Raw genomic sequence first — 23544 nt, 5'->3', positions numbered from 1 at the left:
TATTACAGTGAACAGGTAAGGTCACAGGTATATTTAATTTGCCAATATGAAGTAAATCCAGGTTGGGGATAAAGGCCACAAGTTTGCATCAAATGCAGCTCTCATGTTTACAGCAAAATAACCATAACAGTAGTTGATGTATTTATCATTTTCTATTTTATTCACTCACTAGTTTAAAGGATACCATTTTCCCTGACAGTAGGATCAGATATCTCTGTTGATTTTGACCCTTGTTTATGCATGGAAAGTACAAGTAGGCAGCGTTTTCTTGGGCAGCATCTGCAAGATATATGTGATAATGCCCTGATTTGTGTGAATGAACTGACCAGTGAAGAACAAGAACTTCTTATGGCGAAGCAACAGTCATATAAGTGTTTCGTGTGTGTGTGTTAAACACAAAGACAATCTGTGCAGATTCTCTCTATATAAGAAAATTTTCTGTGATCCCTTCAAGCGCCATAAATGATCTGTTTCATCTGGAATGCACGAAATTAGTTCAGGAGAGGCAAAGACCCTCAAAATGAGAGGCTTTAGTGTTTTTCCTGAGGAGAAAATGTGCCCAACCTGTGTCAAACTTATTAATGAAAAACAAGAAAGTGATGACTCATCACCAGACTATAAATGACAGTAATGTGAAGGTGCAGACTCCTGAAAAATCTGTGCTCCATACTAGCTTAACTAGCTTAGGAGTATATCCTGCAAAGCTGCATCCAGTTGCTTGTCATATTTCGTATGCAGCAGCCAAATGAAAATTGGAATCAGCAGCTGGGGCTCTGAAAACTAAAATTTCACATACATATCAAGTTGAGCTGGCTGCTGGTGCAAGCACTATCCCTGACAGTGATTTGATAGAACTGGAAGAAAAGGAAAAAATATCATGATGAACTGGTGGACAAAATCAAACAGAAAATTTAAAATGCAAATAATTGTGAAAAAATTCAGTTACTTTTCTGCCATCAACTTGATCTCAACAGAAAGTCAGTTCCAAATTGTGGGTTTCTGAATGTTTGGTACGACAAGCAAGAGCTCTTTAATGGAGGATATATATATTCCACGTGCAAAAAATATATCTAAAAACAAAGATGATGTGACTTACCGAACGAAAGCGCTGGCAGGTCGACAGACACACAAACATACACACAAAATTCAAGCTTTCGCAAAAAACTGTTGCCTCACCAAGAAAGAGGGAAGGAGAGGGAAAGACGAAAGGATGTGGGTTTTAAGGGAGAGGGTAAGGAGTCATTCCAATCCCGGGAGCGGAAAGACTTACCTTGGGGGAAAAAAGGATTTTATATATATATATATATATATATATATATATATATATATATATATATATATATATATATATACACACACACACACATCCATCTGCACATACACAGACACGAGCAGACATTTGTAAAGGCAGAGAGTTCGGGCAGAGATGTCAGTCGAGGCGGAAGTACAGAGGCAAAGATGTTGAAAGACAGGTGAGGTATGAGCGGCGGCAACTTGAAATTAGTGGAGGTTGAGGCCTGGCGGATAACGAGAGGAGAGGATATACTGAAGGGCAAGTTCCCATCTCCGGAGTTCTGACAGGTTGGTGTTAGTGGGAAGTATCCAGATAACCCGGACGGTGTAACACTGTGCCAAGATGTGCTGGCTGTGCACCAAGGCATGTTTAGCCACAGGGTGATCCTCATTACCAACAAACACTGTCTGCCTGTGTCCATTCATGCGAATGGACAGTTTGTTGCTGGTCATTCCCACATAGAAAGCTTCACAGTGTAGGCAGGTCAGTTGGTAAATCACGTGGGTGCTTCCGCATGTGGCTCTGCCTTTGATCGTGTACACCTTCCGGGTTACAGGACTGGAGTAGGTGGTGGTGGGAGGGTGCATGGGACAGGTTTTACAGTGGGGGCGGTTACAAGGGTAGGAGCCAGAGGGTAGGGAAAGTGGTTTGGGGATTTCATAGGGATGAATTAACAGGTTACGAAGGTTAGGTGGACGGCGGAAAGACACTCTTGGTGGAGTGAGGAGGATTTCATGGAGGATGGATCTCATTTCAGGGCAGGATTTGAGGAAGTCGTATCCCTGCTGGAGAGCCACATTCAGAGTCTGATCCAGTCCCAGAAAGTATCCTGTCACAAGTGGGGCACTTTTGTGGTTCCTCTGTGGGAGGTTCTGGGTTTGAGTGGATGAGGAAGTGGCTCTGGTTATTTGCTTCTGTATCAGGTCGGAAGGGTAGTTGCGGGATGCGAAAGCTGTTTCCAGGTTGTTGGTGTAATGGTTCAGGGATTCCGGACTGGAGCAGATTCGTTTGCCACGAAGACCTAGGCTGTAGGGAAGGGACCGTTATATGTGGAATGGGTGGCAGCTGTCATAATGGAGGTACTGTTGCTTGTTGGTGGGTTTGATGTGGACGGACGTGTGAAGCTGGCCATTGGCCAGATGGAGGTCAACGTCAAGGAAAGTGGCATGGGATTTGGAGTAGGACCAGGTGAATCTGATGGAACCAAAGGAGTTGAGGTTGGAGAGGAAATTCTGGAGTTCTTCTTCACTGTGAGTCCAGATCATGAAGATGTCATCAATAAATCTGTACCAAACTTTGGGTTGGCAGGCCTGGGTAACCAAGAAGGCTTCCTCTAAGCGACCCATGAATAGGTTGGCGTACGAAGGGGCCATCCTGGTACCCATGGCTGTTCCCTTTAATTGTTGGTATGTCTGGTCTTCAAAAGTGAAGAAGTTGTGGGTCAGGATGAAGCTGGCTAAGGTAATGAGGAAAGAGGTTTTAGGTAGGGTGGCAAGTGATCGGCGTGAAAGGAAGTGCTCCATCGCAGCGAGGCCCTGGACGTGCGGAATATTTGTGTTTAAGGAAGTGGCATCAATGGTTACAAGGATGGTTTCCGGGGGTAACAGATTGGGTAAGGATTCCAGGCGTTCGAGAAAGTGGTTGGTGTCTTTGATGAAGGATGGGAGACTGCATGTAATGGGTTGAAGGTGTTGTTCTACGTAGGCAGAGATTCGCTCTGTGGGGGCTTGGTAACCAGCTACAATGGGGTGGCCGGGATGGTTGGGTTTATGAATTTTGGGTAGAAGGTAGGGGTGCGGGGTGTCGGTGGGGTCAGGAGGTTGATGGAGTCAGGTGAAAGGTTTTGTAGGGGGCCTAAGGTTCTGAGGATTCCTTGAAGCCCCGCCTGGACATCAGGAATGGGATTACCTTTGTAAACTTTGTATGTAGTGTTGTCTGAAAGCTGACGCAGTCCCTCAGCCACATACTCCCGACGATCAAGTACCACGGTCGTGGAACCCTTGTCCGCCGGAAGAATGACGATGGATCGGTCAGCCTTCAGATCACGGATAGCTTGGGCTTCAGCAGAGGTGATGTTGGGAGTAGGAACCCTTACCCAATCTGTTACCCCCGGAAACCATCCTTGTAACCATTGATGCCACTTCCTTATACACAAATATTCCGTACGTCCAGGGCCTCGCTGCGATGGAGCACTTCCTTTCACGCCGATCACCTGCCACCCTACCTAAAACCTCTTTCCTCATTACCTTAGCCAGCTTCATCCTGACCCACAACTTCTTCACTTTTGAAGGCCAGACATACCAACAATTAAAGGGAACAGCCATGGGTACCAGGATGGCCCCCTCTTACGCCAACCTATTCATGGGTCGCTTAGAGGAAGCCTTCTTGGTTACCCAGGCCTGCCAACCCAAAGTTTGGTACAGATTTATTGATGACATCTTCATGATCTGTACTCACAGTGAAGAATAATTTCCTCTCCAACCTCAACTCCTTTGGCTCCATCAGATTCACCTGGTCCTACTCCAAATCCCATGCCACTTTCCTTGACGTTGACCTCCATCTGGCCAATGGCCAGCTTCACACGTCCATCCACATCAAACCCACCAACAAGCAACAGTACCTCCATTATGACAGCTGCCACCCATTCCACATCAAACGGTCCCTTCCCTACAGCCTAGGTCTTCGTGGCAAACGAATCTGCTCCAGTCCGAATCCCTGAACCATTACACCAACAACCTGAAAACAGCTTTCGCATCCCGCAACTACCCTCCCGACCTGATACAGAAGCAAATAACCAGAGCCACTTCCTCATCCCCTCAAACCCAGAACCTCCCACAGAGGAACCACAAAAGTGCCTCACTTGTGACAGGATACTTTCCGGGACTGGATCAGACTCTGAATGTGGCTCTCCAGTAGGGATACGACTTCCTCAAATCCTGCCCTGAAATGAGATCCATCCTCCATGAAATCCTCCCCACTCCACCAAGAGTGTCTTTCCGCCGTCCACCTAACCTTCGTAACCTGTTAGTTCATCCCTATGAAATCCCCAAACCACCTTCCCTACCCTCTGGCTCCTATCCTTGTAACCGCCCCTGGTGTAAAACCTGTCCCATGCACCCTCCCACCACCACCTACTCCAGTCCTGTAACCCGGAAGGTGTACACGATCAAAGGCAGAGCCACATGCGGAAGCACCCACGTGATTTACCAACTGACCTGCCTACACTGTGAAGCTTTCTATGTGGGAATGACCAGCAACAAACTGTCCATTCGCATGAATGGACACAGGCAGACAGTGTTTGTTGGTAATGAGGATCACCCTGTGGCTAAACATGCCTTGGTGCACGGCCAGCACATCTTGGCACAGTGTTACACCGTCCGGGTTATCTGGATACTTCCCACTAACACCAACCTGTCAGAACTCCGGAGATGGGAACTTGCCCTTCAGTATATCCTCTCCTCTCGTTATCCGCCAGGCCTCAACCTCCACTAATTTCAAGTTGCCGCCGCTCATACCTCACCTATCTTTCAACATCTTTGCCTCTGTACTTCCGCCTCGACTGACATCTCTGCCCGAACTCTCTGCCTTTACAAATGCCTGCTCGTGTCTGTGTATGTGCGGATGGGTATATATAAAGAAAGATGATGAGACTTTCCTGATGAAGCAACCGTTTGTTGCGAAAGCTTGTATTTTGTGTGTATGTTTGTGTTTGTTTGTGTGTCTGTCGACCTGCCAGCACTTTCATTTGGTAAGTCACATCGGGTTTGACCTCCATCTTTCTGAATTATTCCGAAGAGCGAGCCAATTGGGGAAGGGCGCCTTACATGGTGCACTGTATCCATCGTGTATTGAGACCTTTAGCCGGCTTTTTCGTCGTTGCAATGGTGTCCCGCTCGTTTGCCATCTCTTGGGCTAGGATACGTCCCTGGGTGCGATTACCACGCTGCACTCTGCAGTGTTGCTTTTAACTGCGACGACGACCTTGGACATTTTTGCACCTGAGATCCAGCACGGTAGCCAGTCCGATGTGGTGGGGCCGCCATGTACCCTGTTGGTTGTAGCCCCCTGACAACACAGGGATCGCTCTACTGATGCCTGCGCCGTTAACTCCCCACGTATGCCAAGGAGTAGATGCCCATCTCCCTGGGGCATCAGGACTCCCGGCAATGGCCATCCTGCCAGGTGGCTATTGCTGCGGCTGGGTGGCGCCCGTGGGGAGGGCCCTTGGTCGGAGTAGGTGGCATCAGGGCGGATGACCCGCAATGAAGCGTGGTACATCATCTCTCACTGGCGGCCAGCCACCAGCAGTCTCTAAGCGTTCGAGGGCTCATTTTAAAGCTAACGTCTATGACCCCAAATCGTTCCCGTCCCTGGCCACTCCATGGGAGGAATGAAAGGCAATGAATGACAGTGACGTCTATTTGCCCAGGTATCTTGTCTGTACCAGAGCTGATGGTGACTCGTTTCTATCCGTGAAGCCTCAGTTCTTTGTAGAGCATTTAGAGGACAAGTTTGGGGAGGTGGAAGGCTTGTCCAAAATGCGCTCTGGGTCAGTTTTGATAAAAACGGCATCCTCTGCCCAGTCACGCAGGTTACTTGCTTGTGACAAGTTGGGGGATGTTCACGTTACCATCACCCCACATAATAGTTTAAATATGGTCCAGGGTGTTATTTTCCATAGGGACCTTCTTTTGCAGTCTGATGACGAGCTGCGCGCCAATTTAGAGCGCCGAGGTGTACATTTCGTCCGGCGTGTTCATCGGAGTCCAAGGGACAATCAGGTCGCTACCGGTGCCTTCATCTTGGCCTTCGAAGGTGATACCTTACCAGAGAAGGTCAAGGTGATGGTCTACCGGTGTGACGTCAAACCCTATATCCCTCCCCCGATGCGGTGCTTTAAGTGCTGGAAGTTCGGTCACATGTCCTCTCGCTGTACTTCTAGCCTCACATGTCGAGATTGTGGACGCCCATCTCATCCCGATACTCCATGTGCTCCGCCTCCCGTCTGTGTCAACTGTGGAGAGCCTCATTCCCCTTGCTCGCCGGACTGCAGTATCTTACAGAAAGAACGCAAAATCATGGAATATAAGACCCTGTACCGACTGACTTACACTGAGGCTAAGCGGAAATTTGAACGGCTACATCCCGTGGCATGATGTCATCTTATGCCTCCACTGTCACTCCTGCTCCAGCTCCTTCAGCTGCAAGATATACAGTCAGCTCTCAGTCAGAGGACCTCACCTGCCCCCTTGACGATGGGGGCCCCTTCTCTCGCTGTTGCTCCCACACCATCTACCTCGGGAGCAGCACCCACTAAACCACCGGGGACACCAGTCCCCACTTCTAAGCCGGAGAAGCGTAAGTCTTCTTCGGCTTCTCTCGCTCGGAAGGGATCCCTTGGGTCACTCCCTTCCCAGGTTCCTACCAGCGGCACAGCAGACACCAACCAGTGGCTGAAGAAGCCACAGGCCACTGGTCGACGGGCTTCGCGATCCTCTTCGGTCCCAGAGACTGACTACGATAAGCCCTCTCCACAACGGTAACCAAAGGAACAGCGAGAGAAAACGACTTTGAAGACCCGTAAGTCCAAGACACCTGTGGTGGCACCTACTCCACCGCTACCTAAAAGCTCTGCATCTGAGGATGCGGTGGAGATCCTTGCGTCCGCTGAGGACCTCGATCTCACCAATCCCTCAGACGCAATGGATAGCACTTGCACGGGTGCTCCATCGGAGGCAGCAGGTGACCCAGTGGCGTAATCTGCCTTCCCAGTCCTGTCACGCCTTTCTCCGCAATGGACAATACCATCCTCCAGTGGAACTGCAGCGGTTTCTTCCACCATCTAGCTGAGCTCCGCCAACTTATCAGCCTTCACCCTTTCTTCTGCATTGCTCTTCAGGAAACTTGGTTTCCAGCAATGCGAAGCCCCGCCCTCCGTGGCTATCGGGGTTATTATAAGAACCGGGCAGCATATGAAAGGGTGTCTGGTGGCGTCTGCCTCTATGTCCTTCACACTCTGCACAGCGAGTCTATCCCTCTCCAAACACCTTTAGAGGCTGTCGCTGTTCGGGTGTGGACGCCACAGGCTGTTACCGTCTGCAGTCTTTACCTTCCACCGGATGGTGATGTCTCGCAGCATGTCCTGGCTGCGCTGATAGCCCAATTGCCGCCACCTTTCTTGCTATTGGGCGACTTCAACGCCCATAACCCTCAGTGGGGTGGGTCAGTGGCAACAGGTCGAGGCGCCACCGTTGAGCATTTATTGTCGCAGCTCGATCTCTCTATTTTAAATGATGGTGCCTTCACACACTTCAGTGTGGCGCATGGCACATACTCCGCCATTGACATTTCAATCTGTAGCCCTAGCCTCTTACCGTCTGTCCAATGGAGTGTGCATGATGACCTGTGTGGTAGTGACCACTTTCCGATCTTTCTGTCACTACCACGGCGTCACTCTTTTGGGCGCCCTAGCAGATGGGCTATGAATAAGGCTGACTGGGACTTGTTCTCCTCCACTGCCGCTATTGAGCCTCTCTCTGATGATGACATTGATGCGGTGGTTCAATCGGTCACCACCAGCATCGTTACTGCCGCCGAATCTGCCATTCCCCGTTTCTCTGGGTCCCCTCAGCGGTGGACTGTGCCTTGGTGGTCGCCTGATGTCGCTGTAGCGATTAAAGATTGCCGCCGGGCGCTACAGCATCACAAGCGACATCCCTGCATTGAACACCTCACCACCTTCAAACGGCTGCGTGCACAGGCCCACTGCCTTATCCGCCAAAGCAAGCAGGAGTGCTGGGAGCGGTATGTGTCCACCATTGGCCTCCATGTCTCTCCATCGCAGGTCGGGGCCAAGATCCGACGCCTCTATGGCTATCAGACCCCTGTCAGCGTCCCTGCGCTCTCACTGAATGGAGCAGTTTGTACAGACTCCGGCGAAATTGCCAACAGCTTGGCAGAGCATTTTACTCTTAGTTCCGCTTCTTCCAATTCCCCACTGGCCTTCCGCTCCATTAAAGAGCGGATGGAACGTCGGAGCCTTTCGTTTCGCACCCACCACCCAGAATCTTACAATGCTCCATTCAGTGAGTGGGAATTTCGCAGTGCCCTAGCCACTTGCCCTGATACCACTCCTGGGCCAGATGGCATCCACTGTCAGATGCTGAAACACCTTTCAGTGGACTGCCAGCGGCGCCTCCTCAATCTTTACAACCGTCTTTGGGTCGAGGGGGAGTTTCCGTCGCAATGGCGGGAAAGCATTGTCATCCCCGTTTTGAAACCTGGAAAGAACCCTCTGGAGGTGGAAAGCTACCGTCCCATTAGCCTCACCAACGTTCTTTGCAAGTTGCTTGAACGGATGGTGAGCCGGCGCTTGAATTGGGTACTGGAGTCTCGGGGTCTTCTGGCTCCGTCTCAGGGTGGGTTCCGTAAAGGCCGCTCCGCCACCGACAATCTGGTGAGCCTGGAGTCGGCCATCCATACTGCCTTTGCCCGCCGTCAGCACCTGTTCGCTGGCTTTTTCGACATGCGGAAGGCGTACGATACGACATGGCGTCATCACATCCTTTCTACGCTTCGTGGATGGGGTCTTCGGGGTCCTCTGCCGATTTTTATCTGCAATTTTCTGTCGTATCGTACCTTCCGCGTGCAAGTCGCGGCCTCGTATAGTTCCTCCCACGTCCAGGAGAACGGTGTGCCACAGGGTTCTGTTTTAAGTGTCTGCCTGTTTTTAATAGCCATTAACGGGCTCGCTGCGGCCGCGGGAAATTCTGTCTCCGCTTCCCTGTATGCTGACGACTTCTGCCTTTACTACAGCTCTACTGGCATTGCAGCTGTTGAACGTCAGCTACAGGGCGCTATCCGCAAGGCGCAGTCTTGGGCTGTAGCTCATGGGTTCCAGTTTTCGGCAGCCAAGACCTGCGTTATGCATTTATGCCGTCGACGTACTGTCCACCCGGAGCCGCAGCTTTCTCTTAACAACGAACTTCTTTCAGTGGTGGAATCACACAGGTTTTTGGGGGTGGTTTTCGATGCCCGGTTGACTTGGCTGCCTCATATCCGGCAGCTCAAACAGGCGTGTTGGCGGCATCTCAATGCTCTGCGATGTTTGAGCCACACCCGCTGGGGCGCCGACCGATCTACCCTGTTCCGGCTCTACCAGGCTTTAATCCAGTCTCGTCTGGATTATGGGAGCCTGGCTTATGGCTCAGCTTCCCCATCTGCGTTGCGGGTGCTGGACCCAATCCTCCATAGCGGGATACGCCTTGCCACTGATGCTTTCCGCACCAGCCCTGTGGACAGCATACTAGTGGAGGCAGGTGTCCCTCCACTGCAGTTACGACGCCAACAATTACTGGCTGCTTATGCTGCCCATGTTTTTAGCTTGCCCGGGCATCCAAATTACCACGTCCTGTTCCCGCAGTCAGTCGTCCATCTGCCAGACTGTCGGCCCCGGTCGGGTTGTCCGATCGCCGTACGCGTCAAGGAGCTTCTCTCCGGGCTTGGGTTTTTCCCTGTTCCACCTCCTTTCCGGGCACCTCTGCGTACACCCCCGTGGTGTGTTCCTCGCCCTTGCCTTCGGTTCGACTTGGCACAGGGCTCGAAGGACTCAGTCCCTCCAGAGGCCTTCCGCCGCCGCTTTTATTCCATCCTGGCCACGTATCAGGGCTCTGGAATTGTTTACACTGACGGTTCGATGGTTGCTGGTCGTGTCGGGTATGCGCTAACTCTAGGGGACCATTCCGAACAACGTTCCTTGCTGGATGGCTGCAGCGTTTACACTGCTGAGCTGGTTGCCATCTTTTGTGCCCTAGAGTATATCCGCTCCTGCTCAGGTGAGTCCTTCGTTATCTGTAGCGATTCCCTGAGCGGTTTACGAGCTCTCGACCAGTGTTTTCCTCGTTCTCGTCTGGTGATGGCTATCCATGAGTCCCTGCATACTCTTGCGCGTTGCGGCCGCTCTGTGGTCTTTGTGGGGGGCCCCGGTCACGTCGGTATCCCGGGCAATGAACGTGTTGACCGCCTGGCCAAACAGGCCACCAGTGAACCCACCCTGGACATTGGCCTCCCGGAGACTGATTTGCGGGCAGTCTTCCGCCGCGAAGTTCTCTCGCTTTGGGACACTGAATGGCGCAATCTGCCCACGCCAAACAAACTCCGTTCTCTCAAGGCGACGACGCGTGTGTGGCAGTCATCCATGCGAGCCACTCGCAGAGATTCAGTTGTTCTTTGTCGGCTCCGCATTGGCCACACCCGACTGTCTCTCAGTTATTTATTGCGTCGTGAGGACCCGCCTCTCTGTCGCTGTGGGGCGGTTTTGACGGTGGTGCACATTTTATTAACTTGTCCGCTTTTAACTGTGCTCAGGCAGACATTTGCGCTGCCTGATACGCTCCCTGCCCTTTTACTAGATGACTCTGCCATGGTGGACTTAGTTTTGTGTTTTATTCGGGCAGGGGGTTTTTATAGTTTAATCTGAGTGTTCGTTTTTTAGTGTTGATTCTGGCTTTTAGCCTCTGATTTTAAACTGAGTTTTTAATGTGTTCTTGGTGGTAGGCTTTTCCTCTTTTTTTCTCTATGGTCGGCCAACCACCGTCACACTCTGTGTGTTTTAATTTGTTTTGTCTGATCTCTGTCGGAGTCTTTCTCGTCCTGTGTCGTCTGACGTCTTTCCTGCTGTTCGTTTTTTTATTCTCTTTGGGCGGTTTTAATTTTTTGGAAAAAGGGACCGATGACCATCGCAGTCTGGTCCCTTTAATCCCACAAACCAACCAACCAAAGTAACTTACCAAGATAAATTAAAATAATATGTGATATAAGTAAACGAGCCTGTATGCTTCGTCTGGGTGTTCAAATCACTTCTCTATCAGAAGTCTGTGACACACTAATTAAGAAAATTGAAAAATTAGCTCCACACTCTTTTATTTCTCAGTCACAATCTGATTATTTGAAAATGAAGAAGGAAAAGCTTGCTGAAGGATCAGTGTTAATTTTAATGGATTTCAGTGAAAATCTCAATTTTGTTGTTCAAGGTGAAGTGCAGGGGTACCATTGGAACAATGGCAGCTGCACTCTTCACACTTTCCATATATATTACAAAAAGGACAAACAGTTGCAAACAAAACGTATTTGTATTGTTTCTGATGATCTAGAACATGATGTTTCCTTGTGGTACCAGATTCATAAGACTGTATTGAATTTTTTTAAGTGCAAATTTCCAGAAATTCATCTTGTGTATGTTGAATGTTTCGCTGACGGTTGTGCTGCACAATAAAAAAAAATAGTAAGAATTTCAGAAATATCTGCTACCATGAACACGACTTCAACGTAAAGTGCAGCTGGTCCTTTTTTGCTACCAGCCATGGCAAATCTTTCTGTGGGGGTATTGGTGGCACTGTTAAGACTTGTCACAAAAACAAGTTTGCAAAGAGTTTATAAAGATGAAATAATTACAGCTTTACAGGTACTTGGATTCTGTTGCAAGAACATGCAAGGCATTTCAGTTCTCTTTATTTCAAAAGATGAATGGGTACAAGTCGGACATTATCTTTCTCAGCTCTTGCCAAGTGCAAAACCAATTCTTGGAACATGATCTATACATCACATTGTACAAATATTACCAGCCAAGATCGGAGCAAAAAGGCTGAGCCGTGATACCGATTTTAGTACCATGCATGATTTCTCATATGCACTTCCGCCACTAATGCCAGAATGCACTGTGCAGCCCAGCTGCTATGTTGCATGCGCATATGACTCTTCTTGGTATTTGGGAATTGTTGAGAAAGTGAATTGTGAAGGAGGAGATGTTGTAGTAAGCTTCATGCAACCTCTTGGACCACCTCTGCCCTTCTATTGGCCTGATAATGATGTTTGTGATGTTTCTTTCTCTGATATTCTGTGTGAAGTTCATATCACCACAGCAACAGGCAGTAGTTATTCTCTGAGCAAAGAGTCATCAAAGGTGGTGGAAGGAAAGTGGTTCTCACACAAAAAAAAATATTATCTGAGCATCAGTGTCTCATCACCTGTAGTTCCGAATTGACTTGAATGCAGATTGCAGCACCAGCATTTTGTGCAGTGTTGACAATATTGGCTTTTGACGAAATGCTTAAATATTGTAAACAAAATGTGATGTAGTTTTACATTGATTTAATTTGGATATGGCAGTGGTAAGGAAGTGTTCACATATCATGTGATGTACACGTTACTCCATATTTAATGTGTAATTTTGTTTCATATATTGCAATTTGCGTTGAGTTTGTATATTGTTATGTGTACTTATGTTGTTAATGTCTCTTATAAAAAATTTGTTTCCCCCAGTGCCATTCATTTCTCAAAACTGATTTTTTGTGTGATGAAACTTTATTATTTGTAGATCACTTTGTAATTTTTCCAGTGTTTTTCAGAATGGTGCAATTTTCCAACATATTTTTTTTCCAATTTAACAGTAAAATTAAATAAAATTAATTTACAAAAATTTAATTGGACAATTCTATCATGTATTCAGAAACTACACGTCCGAAAGCATATTCGGGGAAAAAGCTGTCAGAATACCATTTTTTTGTTTAAAAACTGCAGCCAATTTTCAAATTTTTACAGTTTGCTTTGAAATAACCAATTGCATCAAACTTTCAGCAATTGCTACCAACAGAATGTGTGTTGCTGTTGTGGTCTTCAGACCAGAGACTGGTTTGATGCAGCTCTCCATGCTACTCTATCCTGTGCAAGCTTCATCATCTCCCAGTACGTACTGCAACCTCCAGATCTTTCTGAATCTGCTTAGTGTATTCATCTCTCAGTCTCCCTCTACGATTTGTACTCTCCACACTGCCCTCCAGTACTAAATTGGTGATCCCTTGATGCCTCACAACATGTCCTACCAACTGATCCCTTCTTCTAGTCAAGTTGTTCCACAAATTTCTCTTCTCCCCAATCCTATTCAGTACCTCCTCATTAGTTATGTGATCTACCCATCTAATCTTCAGCATTCTTCTGTAGCAACACATTTCGAAAGCTTCTATTCTCATCTTGTCCAAACTATTGTCCACATTTCACTTCCATACATGGCCACACTCCATACAAATACTTTCTGAAACGACTTCCGGACATTTACATCTATACTCGATCTTAACTAATTTCTCTTCTTCAGAAACGCTTTCCTTGCCATTTCCAGTCTACATTTTATATCCCCTCTACTTCGACCATCAGCAGTTATTTTCCTCCCCAAATAGCAAAATTCATCTATAACTTTAAGTGTCTCATTTCCTAATCTAATTCCCTCAGCATCACCCGATTTTTAATTCAACTACATTCTATTATCCTCGTTCTGCTTTTGTTGATGTTCACCTTATATCCTCCTTTCAAGTCACTGTCCATTCCGTTCAACTGCTCTTCCAAGTCCTTTGCTCTGTCTGGCAGAATTACAATGTCATCAGCGAATCTGTTTTTATTTCTTCTCCGTGGATTTTAATTCCTACTCAGAATTTTTCTTTTGTTTCCTTTACTGCTTGCTCAATATACAGATTGAATAACACCGGGGATAGGCTGCAACCCTGTCTCACTCCCTTCCCAACCACTGCTTCCCTTTCATGCCCCTCAACTCTTATAACTGCCATCTTTATACACAGAATGTGTATAAAGCAATAAAATTTGGCAAAAGTTGGCATGATATTGTCACAGAAGAAGCTGAGTAGGACCATGGTGCAGTGGATGTGGTACTAAACTGTTGCATCGTAAGTTGTGAGTTCAAAACTCACCTGGACTGTACAATTTTAATTTCTATATTCAGTTTGAGTTCATTCTAGAAGTATCCACAATTGGTAAACATCATTGTACTGGAATGTTCTGTAGCTGTATATATACAATATGTGCTCTGGCCGGAGGCAGTTTGCTCCACGCTCGCATATGTGCAAGTGCTGGTGGAGGCGCTGGGTATTGGAACTTGTGATACCGCAGATTATCGACGACAGTGTCTCCTGTCAGGCCACAACAGAGCTGCCGTTTACGTGGTGAGAAACCCGACTTCGAGCCGTATTCAACAGATTGCAATCTATTGGAAACAGAAGAAGAAGAAGAGGACATCACGATGACAGCAGCTGTGTGCCACCACATCAGATATCCTTCTGGGTTCTCTGGTGACGATGGCCAAGATCCAAACAAGCGGCTGAAGGTATATGAGCATATAGCCAAATTTAACAAATGGGATGACACCGTGTGTTTGGGTAACGTATTTTTCTTCTTGGAGTTCACTGCCATGCAATGGTATGAGGACAACGAGGAGAAGTTCACAAGCTGGGAAGTATTCCAGGCGGAACTGCGCAAGTATTTCGGCAACACATGGCCACAGAAGTGCAAGGCTGAAGATAAATTAAAGTGCAGGGCAGAGCGTCCAGGAGAAACTACCGCATCCTACATTCAAGACGTCTTGGAGCTCTGTAAAATAGTGGATCCTAGAATGGAGGAGGAAGACAAGGTTGCACATCTCATGAAGGGTGTTGCTGAGGACATGTATCAAGCCCTACTCCTGAAGGAGGTTTCGACAGCAGACGACTTTATAAAATGGTGCCAGTATATCGAGACAATGCATGAAAAAATAATTACATGTAAGAACTATGAATGGCTTCCAAACGTTGTATCGATGTCTGTGATAGAGGAAGAAACTGATTTCACAAGTGTCCTTTGTCAGATAGTGAGAGAGGAAGTTCAAAAGGCACTTGGATTGCACGGTGAGCAAAAAACAGAGACGCTTCAAGAGGTCATAAGGGAGGAAGTGAAACAGACATTGAACCCAATCTCTCGTCCTTCATTTCCCTTTAAAACGGTAAAAAATTCGAGACCCGGGTACAGTTACGTTCCTACAATGTCGCATGAGGAACCTGTTTGTATACCAAGGAAGATGGACGACTGGAAGACGCAGGATAACCAACCAGTATGTTTCCACTGCGGACGACCAGGACATGTGGTGCGCTGTTGTCGAGAAAGGCGGCGGATATTTGATGACGCCCGTGCCAGAAGACAGCAGACCGATCTTAGGCGACGCCAATTCTGGGTCGACGAAGATGAACAAGATGATGTGGGTGCAGGAGGACGTAGGTCACCATCGCCAAAAACTAGCCGCTGGAGAGGATGCTTGCCAACAAGGTCTACATCACTGTTTAGAATCTCCAGCCAATCACCTAGCCGCTGCAACCTGGAAAACTAAAAGGTGCGACCTTCCTTGGAGGTGAGGCCGCCGAAGAGAAAAATCCTCCGCCGTCAATCACTACAAAAATGATCGGAAACTACATTAATATCCTCAGGGATGGCCGACCAGCCCAAGCTCATGTGGACTCTGGAGCATCATATTCAGTCATGTCAGAGAAGTACCGTCGCCAGTTGCAAAAAACCGTATTCGTCAACAACAAAACATCTCTGCTGAAGGTGGCTAATGCGAAATACGTAAAACCTACAGGAAGATGTCTTTCATGTGGGTATAAGTGGCCATACACAGCCCTTAGAATTCATCGTCTTACAAGAATGTAGTCATGAGGTCATTCTCAGATGGGACTTTTTGAAAGCTTCTCAAGCAGTTATAGGTTGTGGTCGCTCGAAGATTATGCTAGATGAGATGAGATGAAATACTGTGGACAGGAAGATGCGCATCTGAGTGTGTGGAGACTGTGTGCTGGATGAAGTGATCATTTCTGCAGTCAGCGCTAGAAAGGTAGCTGCCATGTGTGATGCCATGCATCGACCCATGGATATTGTAGTGGAATGTAAAAGAAGCATACCACTGAAGAATAACATGGTCATCCCAACCTCTGTAAAGCTCAAGAAAACGATTGCCAAAGGTATGACATGTGCCACCACCCTCTGGTCTACCAGCCTGGTGACCTCGTCCGGATCTTCACTCCTATTGGAAGGTTGGTCTCTTTGAGGAGCTCCTCAGGCACTACTTTGGACCTTATTCTAATGTTACTTGTGAAGTTGAAGATTTCGACCCCAACACAAGACGACGAAAGATCGGAGATACAGTCCACGTCAGCCCTATAAGGATCCTGCGACCCAGTGTAAATTTGAAGCTCTAGCGACAGGCAACAAGTGGAAAGGTAACAAAGAATGTAGCAGCAGGGGAAGTTCTAAGAAGATCACTGCCAGGGCGAACATCAGTCGTCAGGAGTCAGAGTGTGCAGCGCCGATGACTCCCCACCCTGCGGGTTCGGGGGTTAGAATAGGCCCGCGGTATTCCTGCCTGTCGTAAGAGGCGACTAAAAGGAGTTTCAACCGTTTTGGCCTTCCATGTGATGGTCCCCCTTGGGGTTTGACCTCCATTTTTCAAAATTCTACAGAAGTACGAGCCTTTTGGGGAAGGACGCCTTACGTGGTGTACCACTGGTCCTCAGTGCACTAAGACCTTGGCACTCAGCATTGTACCGGCGTTGTAACCATACCCATTATTCCTCAAATTGGGCCTAAACGCCGGATGGGTTGTACAAGTTACGCCCATAGTGCGTCCCCATCTGCACCTACGATCATGATGGACTTTCCATGGCACCAGAAATCCAGCACGGTAGCCAGCCCGTTGTGGTGGGGTCGTCATGTACCCTCTAGGTTGTAGCCCCCTGACAACACAGGGATCGTACTGCCGATACCTGAGCTGCACCCTCCCCACGTCAGCCAAGGAGTAGATGCCCGTCTCCTTGGGGCATCAGGACTCCCGGCAATGGTCATCCTGCCAGGTGGCCCTTGCTGAGGCTGGGTGGCGCCCGTGGGGAGAGCCGCTGGTCGGAGTGGGTGGTATCGGGGCGGACGTTTCGCAGATGAAACGTCAACACGTATCAGGTCGCTCTGCGGCCGAGTCTTTCAAAAGGAAAGGTACTGTTTCTAGTTCTGGTTCTCCTGCCCTTTCCCCCTTGGCCACTCCCTGGGAGGAGGGACAGGCCCGCCGGCTTGGTGCGAAGTACTTCCCCCGCTATTTGGTCTGTTCTCGAACCGATGGGGGGACGTTCGCCACCTCCAAGCCCATGTTCTTTGTTCAGCACATTGAGGACATCTTCGGGGAAATCGAGGCTCTCAGTAAGATGCGTTCAGGGTCCGTTCTTATAAAGACAACCTCCGCCACACAGTCGGCGGTGCTCCAGGCGTGCGACCGCCTAGGGGACATCCCAGTGTCCATTGTCCCGCATCTGGCACTAAATAGGGCGCAGGGGGTTATTTTTCATCGGGACCTCCTGCTGCAATCTGATGAGGAGCTCAGGGCCAACCTGGAGCGCCGAGGCGTACATTTCGTCCGGCGAGTCCAGCGCGGCCCCAAAGACCGTCGCATCGACACCGGGGCCTTTATCCTCGCCTTCGAGGGGGACGTTCTCCCGGAGAAGGTAAAGGTGATGTGCTACCGGTGCGACGTGCGACCTTACGTTCCGCCTCCTATGCGCTGTTTTCGGTGTTTGCGCTTTGGGCACATGTCGTCACGGTGTGAGGCTGAGCCCCTTTGTGGCGATTGTGGATGTCCTCTTCGTGAGGAACATACATGCACCCCACCACCTCGGTGCGTTAATTGTCCTGACATCCACTCGCCTAGATCCTCAGACTGCCCCGCTTATCAGAAGGAGAAGAAGATACAAGAACTCAAAACTTTGGATCGTCTCTCTTATTCTGAGGCCAGGAAGAAGTATGACCGCCTCCATCCCGTGCCGTTGACCACTTCATTTGCCTCAGTTGTGTCCACTCCTTCCGCGGTATCCTCACCCCTATCCTGTCCCCCCTCCGCCTCCTCCCCCCATCTGGGGTCTCTGCCTCCGCCTCCCAAATCCCTCCCTTCCAAATCCTCCTCCCCCGTGGGCCCCCCCCCCCCCCCTCTGCCCCGGCCGTCCTCAGTTTCGCCGGGACGCTCTGCTGCCAGGCGCTCAGCTGGCCTCTCGTCGGCAAATGATGCTGCCCCTCCTACACAACCAGGGACAGCGGCCGCAGCTGGCGACGACTCGATGGAACAGGATCCGCCTCCCGCCGGTTGTAGCGTTGTTCCCTCCAAACCTGGCCCTCCGCGGCCGTCGAGGTGACCAGCTCTTCCCCCGTCTCGTTCCCCCTCTTTTTTGACTAGCGATGGCCTTGTTACATTGGAACATAAGAGGTATTCGATCTAATCGGGAGGAATTAAAACTGCTCCTCCGCCTGCACTGTCCGCTTGTCCTTGGTCTCCAGGAAATCAAGTTGCGCCCGACTGACCGTATTGCCTTTACCCACTATATCTCGGAGCGGTATGACCTCATCCCTGTGGACGGTATCCCAGCTCATGGTGGGGTCATGTTGCTCGTTCGGGACGATGTCTATTACCATCCCATCCCATTGACCACCCCACTCCAAGCAATAGCTGTCTGTATTACTCTTTCTGCTTTTACATTTTCAGTTTGTACCATCTACACTCCATCGTCATCTGCTGTTAGTCGGGCTGACATGATGCACCTGATCGTTCAGCTTCCCCCGCCGTTTTTATTGTTTGGCGACTTCAATGCCCATCATTCCCTTTGGGGCTCTCCTGCATCCTGTCAAAGAGGCTCACTCTTGGCGGATGTCTTCAACCATCTCAATCTTGTCTGCCTCAGTACTGGCGCCCCGACTTTCCTCTCGGACTCTACTCATACCTACTCTCACTTGGATCTCTCGATCTGTTCTACCACTCTTGCCCGTCGGTTTGAATGGTATGTCCTTTCTGACACCTATTCGAGCGACCACTTCCCCTGTGTCGTTCGTCTCCTGCACCACACCCCATCCCCACGTCCTTTGAGCTGGAACATACCGAAAACTGACTGGGGACTTTACTCCTCCCTGGCGACCTTTCCGGACCACGATTTTCTCAGTTGTGACAGTCAGGTCCTGTGGCTGTCTCCAACGCCTTCGTCCGGTTTTTCGCGGAGGTTTCAAGCTCCGCCCATTACCACCCTGCCTTCCTTCCCAGGAAAGAGGCAGAAGAGGCTCGGCGACCTTCCTTCCACTCGCTGAATCTTGAAACTTATAATGCCCCCTTTACTATGCGGGAACTCGAACGTGCGCTTGCACTGTCCCGGTCCTCTGCTCCGGGGCCAGATGCCATTCACGTCCAGATGCTGGCACACCTTTCTCCGGCGGGCAAAAGCTTCCTTCTTCGTACCTACAATCGCGTCTGGACCGAAGGTCAGGTCCCCATGCGTTGGCGTGACGCCATCGTTGTTCCTATACCCAAACCCGGGAAGGATAGACACCTTCCTTCTAGTTACCGCCCCATTTCTCTTACAAGCTGTGTCTGTAAGGTGATGGAGCGCATGGTTAACACTCGGTTAGTTTGGAATCTTGAATCTCGACGGCTACTTACCAATGTCCAATACGGTTTTTGTCGCCGCCGCTCCGCTGTTGACCACCTTGTGACCTTGTCGACATTCATCATGAACAACTTTTTGCGAGGGCGCCAAACGGTAGCCGTGTTCTTCGATTTGGAGAAGGCTTATGATACCTGTTGGAGAGGAGGTATCCTCCGCACTATGCACAGGTGGGGCCTACGCGGTCGCCTGCCCCTTTTTATTGATTCCTTTTTAACGGATCGAAAGTTTAGGGTACGTGTGGGTTCCGTATTGTCCGACGTCTTCCTCCAGGAGAACGGAGTGCCTCAGGGCTCCGTCTTGAGCGTAGCCCTTTTTGCCATCGCGATCAATCCAATTATGGATTGCATTCCACCTAATGTCTCGGGCTCTCTCTTTGTCGATGACTTCTGCAGTGCCCAGAGAACATGCCTCCTGGAGCGCTGCCTTCGGCGTTGTCTAGACAGCCTATACTCATGGAGCGTGGCAAATGGCTTCCGGTTCTCTGAAGAGAAGACGGTTTGTATCAACTTTTGACGATATAAAGCGTTCCTTCCGCCATCCTTACATCTCGGTCCCGTTGTTCTCCCATTCGTGGAAACAACTAAGTTTCTAGGGCTCACGTTGGACAGGAAACTGTGTTGGTCTCCGCATGTCTATTATTTGGCAGCCCGTTGTAAACGTTCCATTAATGTCCTCAGAGTTCTTAGTGGTTCATCTTGGGGAGTGGATCACACTGTCCTGCTTCGCTTGTATCGGTCCATAGTCCGATCGAAGCTGGATTATGGGAGCTTCGTCTACTCGTCTGCTCGGCCATCCCTCTTAACGCCGTCTCAACTCCATCCACCATCGGGGGTTACATCTTGCGACCGGAGCCTTTTACACTAGTCCTGTCGAGAGTCTTTATGCTGAAGCTGCCGAATTACCATTGACCTACCGGCGCGACGTACTGCTGTGTCGGTATGCCTGCCGGCTGTTTTCTATGCCCGACCACCCCTCTTACGAGTCCTTCTTTGCCGATTCTCTCGACCGTCAGTACGGGTTGTATGTGTCTGCCCTGCTGCCCCCCGGAGTCCGCTTCCGTCGCCTGCTTCGACAATTGGATTTTGCCCTCCCTACCACCTTTAGAGAGGGTGAGAGCCCGACACCACCTTGGCTCCAGGCTCCGGTTCATATTTATCTCGACCTCAGCTCACTCTCGAAGGAGGGTACTCCGGCTGCAGTGTATTGCTCACGGTTTGTCGAACTTCGTGCTCGACTTGCCGGTCACACCTTTATTTATACCGATGGCTCCAAAACTGTCGATGGTGTCGGCTGTGCCTTTGTCGTCGGGGCCGCCAACTTTAACTACCGGCTCCTCGACCAATGTTCCAGCTTTACGGCCGAGCTTTTTGCTCTCCATCAGGCCGTTCAGTATGCCCGCCGCCACCGCCATTCATCGTATGTACTCTGCTCTGACTCACTCAGTGCTCTTCAGAGCCTTGGAGCTCCCTATCCGGTCCATCCCTTGGCTCAAAGGATACAGCAGTCCCTCCATTCTTTCGCTGATAATGGTTCTCCTGTCAGCTTTCTTTGGGTTCCTGGACATGTAGGAGTGCCTGGGAATGAGGCTGCGGATGCTGCAGCCAAGGCTGCAGTTCTCCTGCCTCGGCCAGCCTCCCATTGTGTCCCGTCATCTGACGTTCGTGGGGATGTTTGTAAGAGGCTTGTGTCGTTGTGGTGGGATGCTTGGTCATCCCTCCAAGGAAACAAGCTCCGGGCAGTAAAACCGCTCCCAACTGCTTGGACAACCTCCTCCCGACCATCTCAGCGAGAGGAGATCCTTCTGACCAGGTTGCGGATTGGGCATTGCCGGTTTAGCCACCGCTACCTGCTCTCCGGTGACCCAGCCCCGCAGTGCCCTTGTGGTCAGGCATTAACAGTGCGCCATGTTTTATTGTCGTGTCCCCGCTTTAGTCAATCTCGTGTTGTCCTGTCCCTGCCATCTACTTTACCGGATATTTTAGCTGATGACGCTCGAGCAGCTGCTCGTGTTCTGCGTTTTATAACTTTGACTGGCTTGTCCAAAGACATCTAACCTTTTTGCTTATTTTATCTACATCTTTGTTAGGTCTTTCTGGTGTCCCCCCCTCCCCTTGAGTTTTACTAGATTCCCTGTGCTCTAACAACAGTGACTGGGCGCTAATGACCTCAGTAGTTGAGCGCCCTTAAACCCCACCAAAAAAATAACACTGAGACGCTGTTAAGGAGGGAGCAATGCAATGTCACAGGAGAAGCTGAGTAGCACCGTGGTGTAGTGGATATGATACTAAACTGATGCATCGAGGGTCTTGAGTTCATAACTCACCTGAACTGTACAATTTTAATTTCTATATTCGGTTCGAGTACATTCTAGAAGTATCCACAAATGGTAAGAATCAGTTCGCTCTGTGCTCTTGTATGCGCAGGTGCTGAATAAACCTTCGTTAAGTGAAGTTAGTGTTCGTCGTTCATCTACTTACACCTTAATCTACGTGACAATATTAGATACCAAAGCAGTACACACGATCTCAGTTCACAACTAGATAATGGGTGTCATGGCCTGGATCACTCTCTCTCTCTCTCACACACACACACACACACACACACACACACACACACACACAGAGAGAGAGAGAGAGAGAGAGAGAGAGAGAGAGAGAGAGAGAGAGCACACTTAATGCATCTGATCTCAAAATTAATACAGGGTAACTTCACTGATTAATTATGAAGGGCACATTTTCCATTTTTTCCATTCTTGGTAGACCAAAAACTCGTTTTGCAGGTTCATTACTTGTAAGTACATATTAAATATATTTGGTGTTTAGCATTAGAAGTGCATTTTACTTTATTATGGTATTGTGTGAGATAATTTCAAATATCGTCACTTTCGTTTTAATTTTTCCAGGATCACAAGCATTATGAAAAACTAAGGCGGATGTACACATCAGTACCGTCAAGTAGAATAAAAGAAGTGGAAAGTGGGGATGACACATTAAAACATAGTACCTAATGTTCTACCACATTATGAAAGTAAAAACTACAGGCTACCACTTACATTTAAGTGGATGAAATGTACCTTCTTACTCTCCACCTCCACTGGATGCTGCATAGCAGAAATATCAACCTCAAACGATTGGAACCCAGCTTTCTATCACTGAGGACTCAAATAAATCCAGATAACAGAAGTGTCAGAAAACAAGAAGCATGCACACTTCCACAGATTATGATAATACCAAAGTGTTGCATGAGAAAGTTCAGACTGATGTACTGCAGCAGGCAAGATGTTTCCTGCGCAGAATCCATAGCAGCTGAGTCTGTCACGTGCAGTACTGTGATCAACCACAGAAGACAGGTCTTAAGATGTGCTTTGAAATATTAAAGGAATTGAAAAGAGGTTAAAATTACATGTACGCATAACTGAAGAACAAGTTTTATAAGGAGCAGTTGTGAATGGTACACGTAATTTCATACCATTAATTTTCTTTTTATTTGTGTGGTTTGGGGGGGGGGGGGGGGGTTGAATGATGTAAATGGCTACATAAGCACGTGTGACAGAGAACTGCATATCATTGTCCATTGCATATACATAATATATTCGGAGAGTGTTCTTGTGACCATGAATTAGAAGGAAAGTATATCAACCTGGGTCAAACAAGCCTCTACATAGCCTTAATAGCCCCTGGCTTGTTTGTACAATCCTGTCACCATAATTCTTCCACGCAAGCAGATTTGAAGCATCTTTATTAAATGAAGCCCTTTCATTTTAATACCCTCGAGCATTCTACGTATATGACCAACACTGTCAAATACATGACGAACATTTTTATGATACTCCAGTTTTCAGTGGAGTGCCATAAATCAAATGCAGGAACAATTTTCCAAACAAGGAGAAATTTAGTGGGTTGAAATGAGTAGAGAGAA

At 48.8% G+C, this 23544-nt stretch overlaps 1 protein-coding gene across 2 annotated transcripts in view; it reads left to right on the top strand.

The window, feature by feature from the left end:
* The window catches only part of LOC126259285 (nuclear valosin-containing protein-like), a 159627-nt gene extending 136494 nt beyond the window's left edge, over window positions 1-23133 (top strand). For both annotated transcript variants that reach the window (XM_049955932.1, XM_049955931.1), the window contains exon 15: window positions 22529-23133. In XM_049955932.1, coding sequence (XP_049811889.1) covers window positions 22529-22633 — 105 coding nt within the window. In that variant the 3' untranslated portion in view covers window positions 22634-23133. The remainder of the gene's footprint in view (window positions 1-22528) is intronic.
* Window positions 23134-23544: the final 411 nt, after the last annotated feature.

The sequence above is a fragment of the Schistocerca nitens genome, chromosome 5 (genome assembly GCF_023898315.1).
Source record: "Schistocerca nitens isolate TAMUIC-IGC-003100 chromosome 5, iqSchNite1.1, whole genome shotgun sequence".
Taxonomy (NCBI): Eukaryota; Metazoa; Arthropoda; class Insecta; order Orthoptera; family Acrididae; genus Schistocerca; species Schistocerca nitens.
This window is presented reverse-complemented; position numbering and strand designations above follow the sequence as displayed.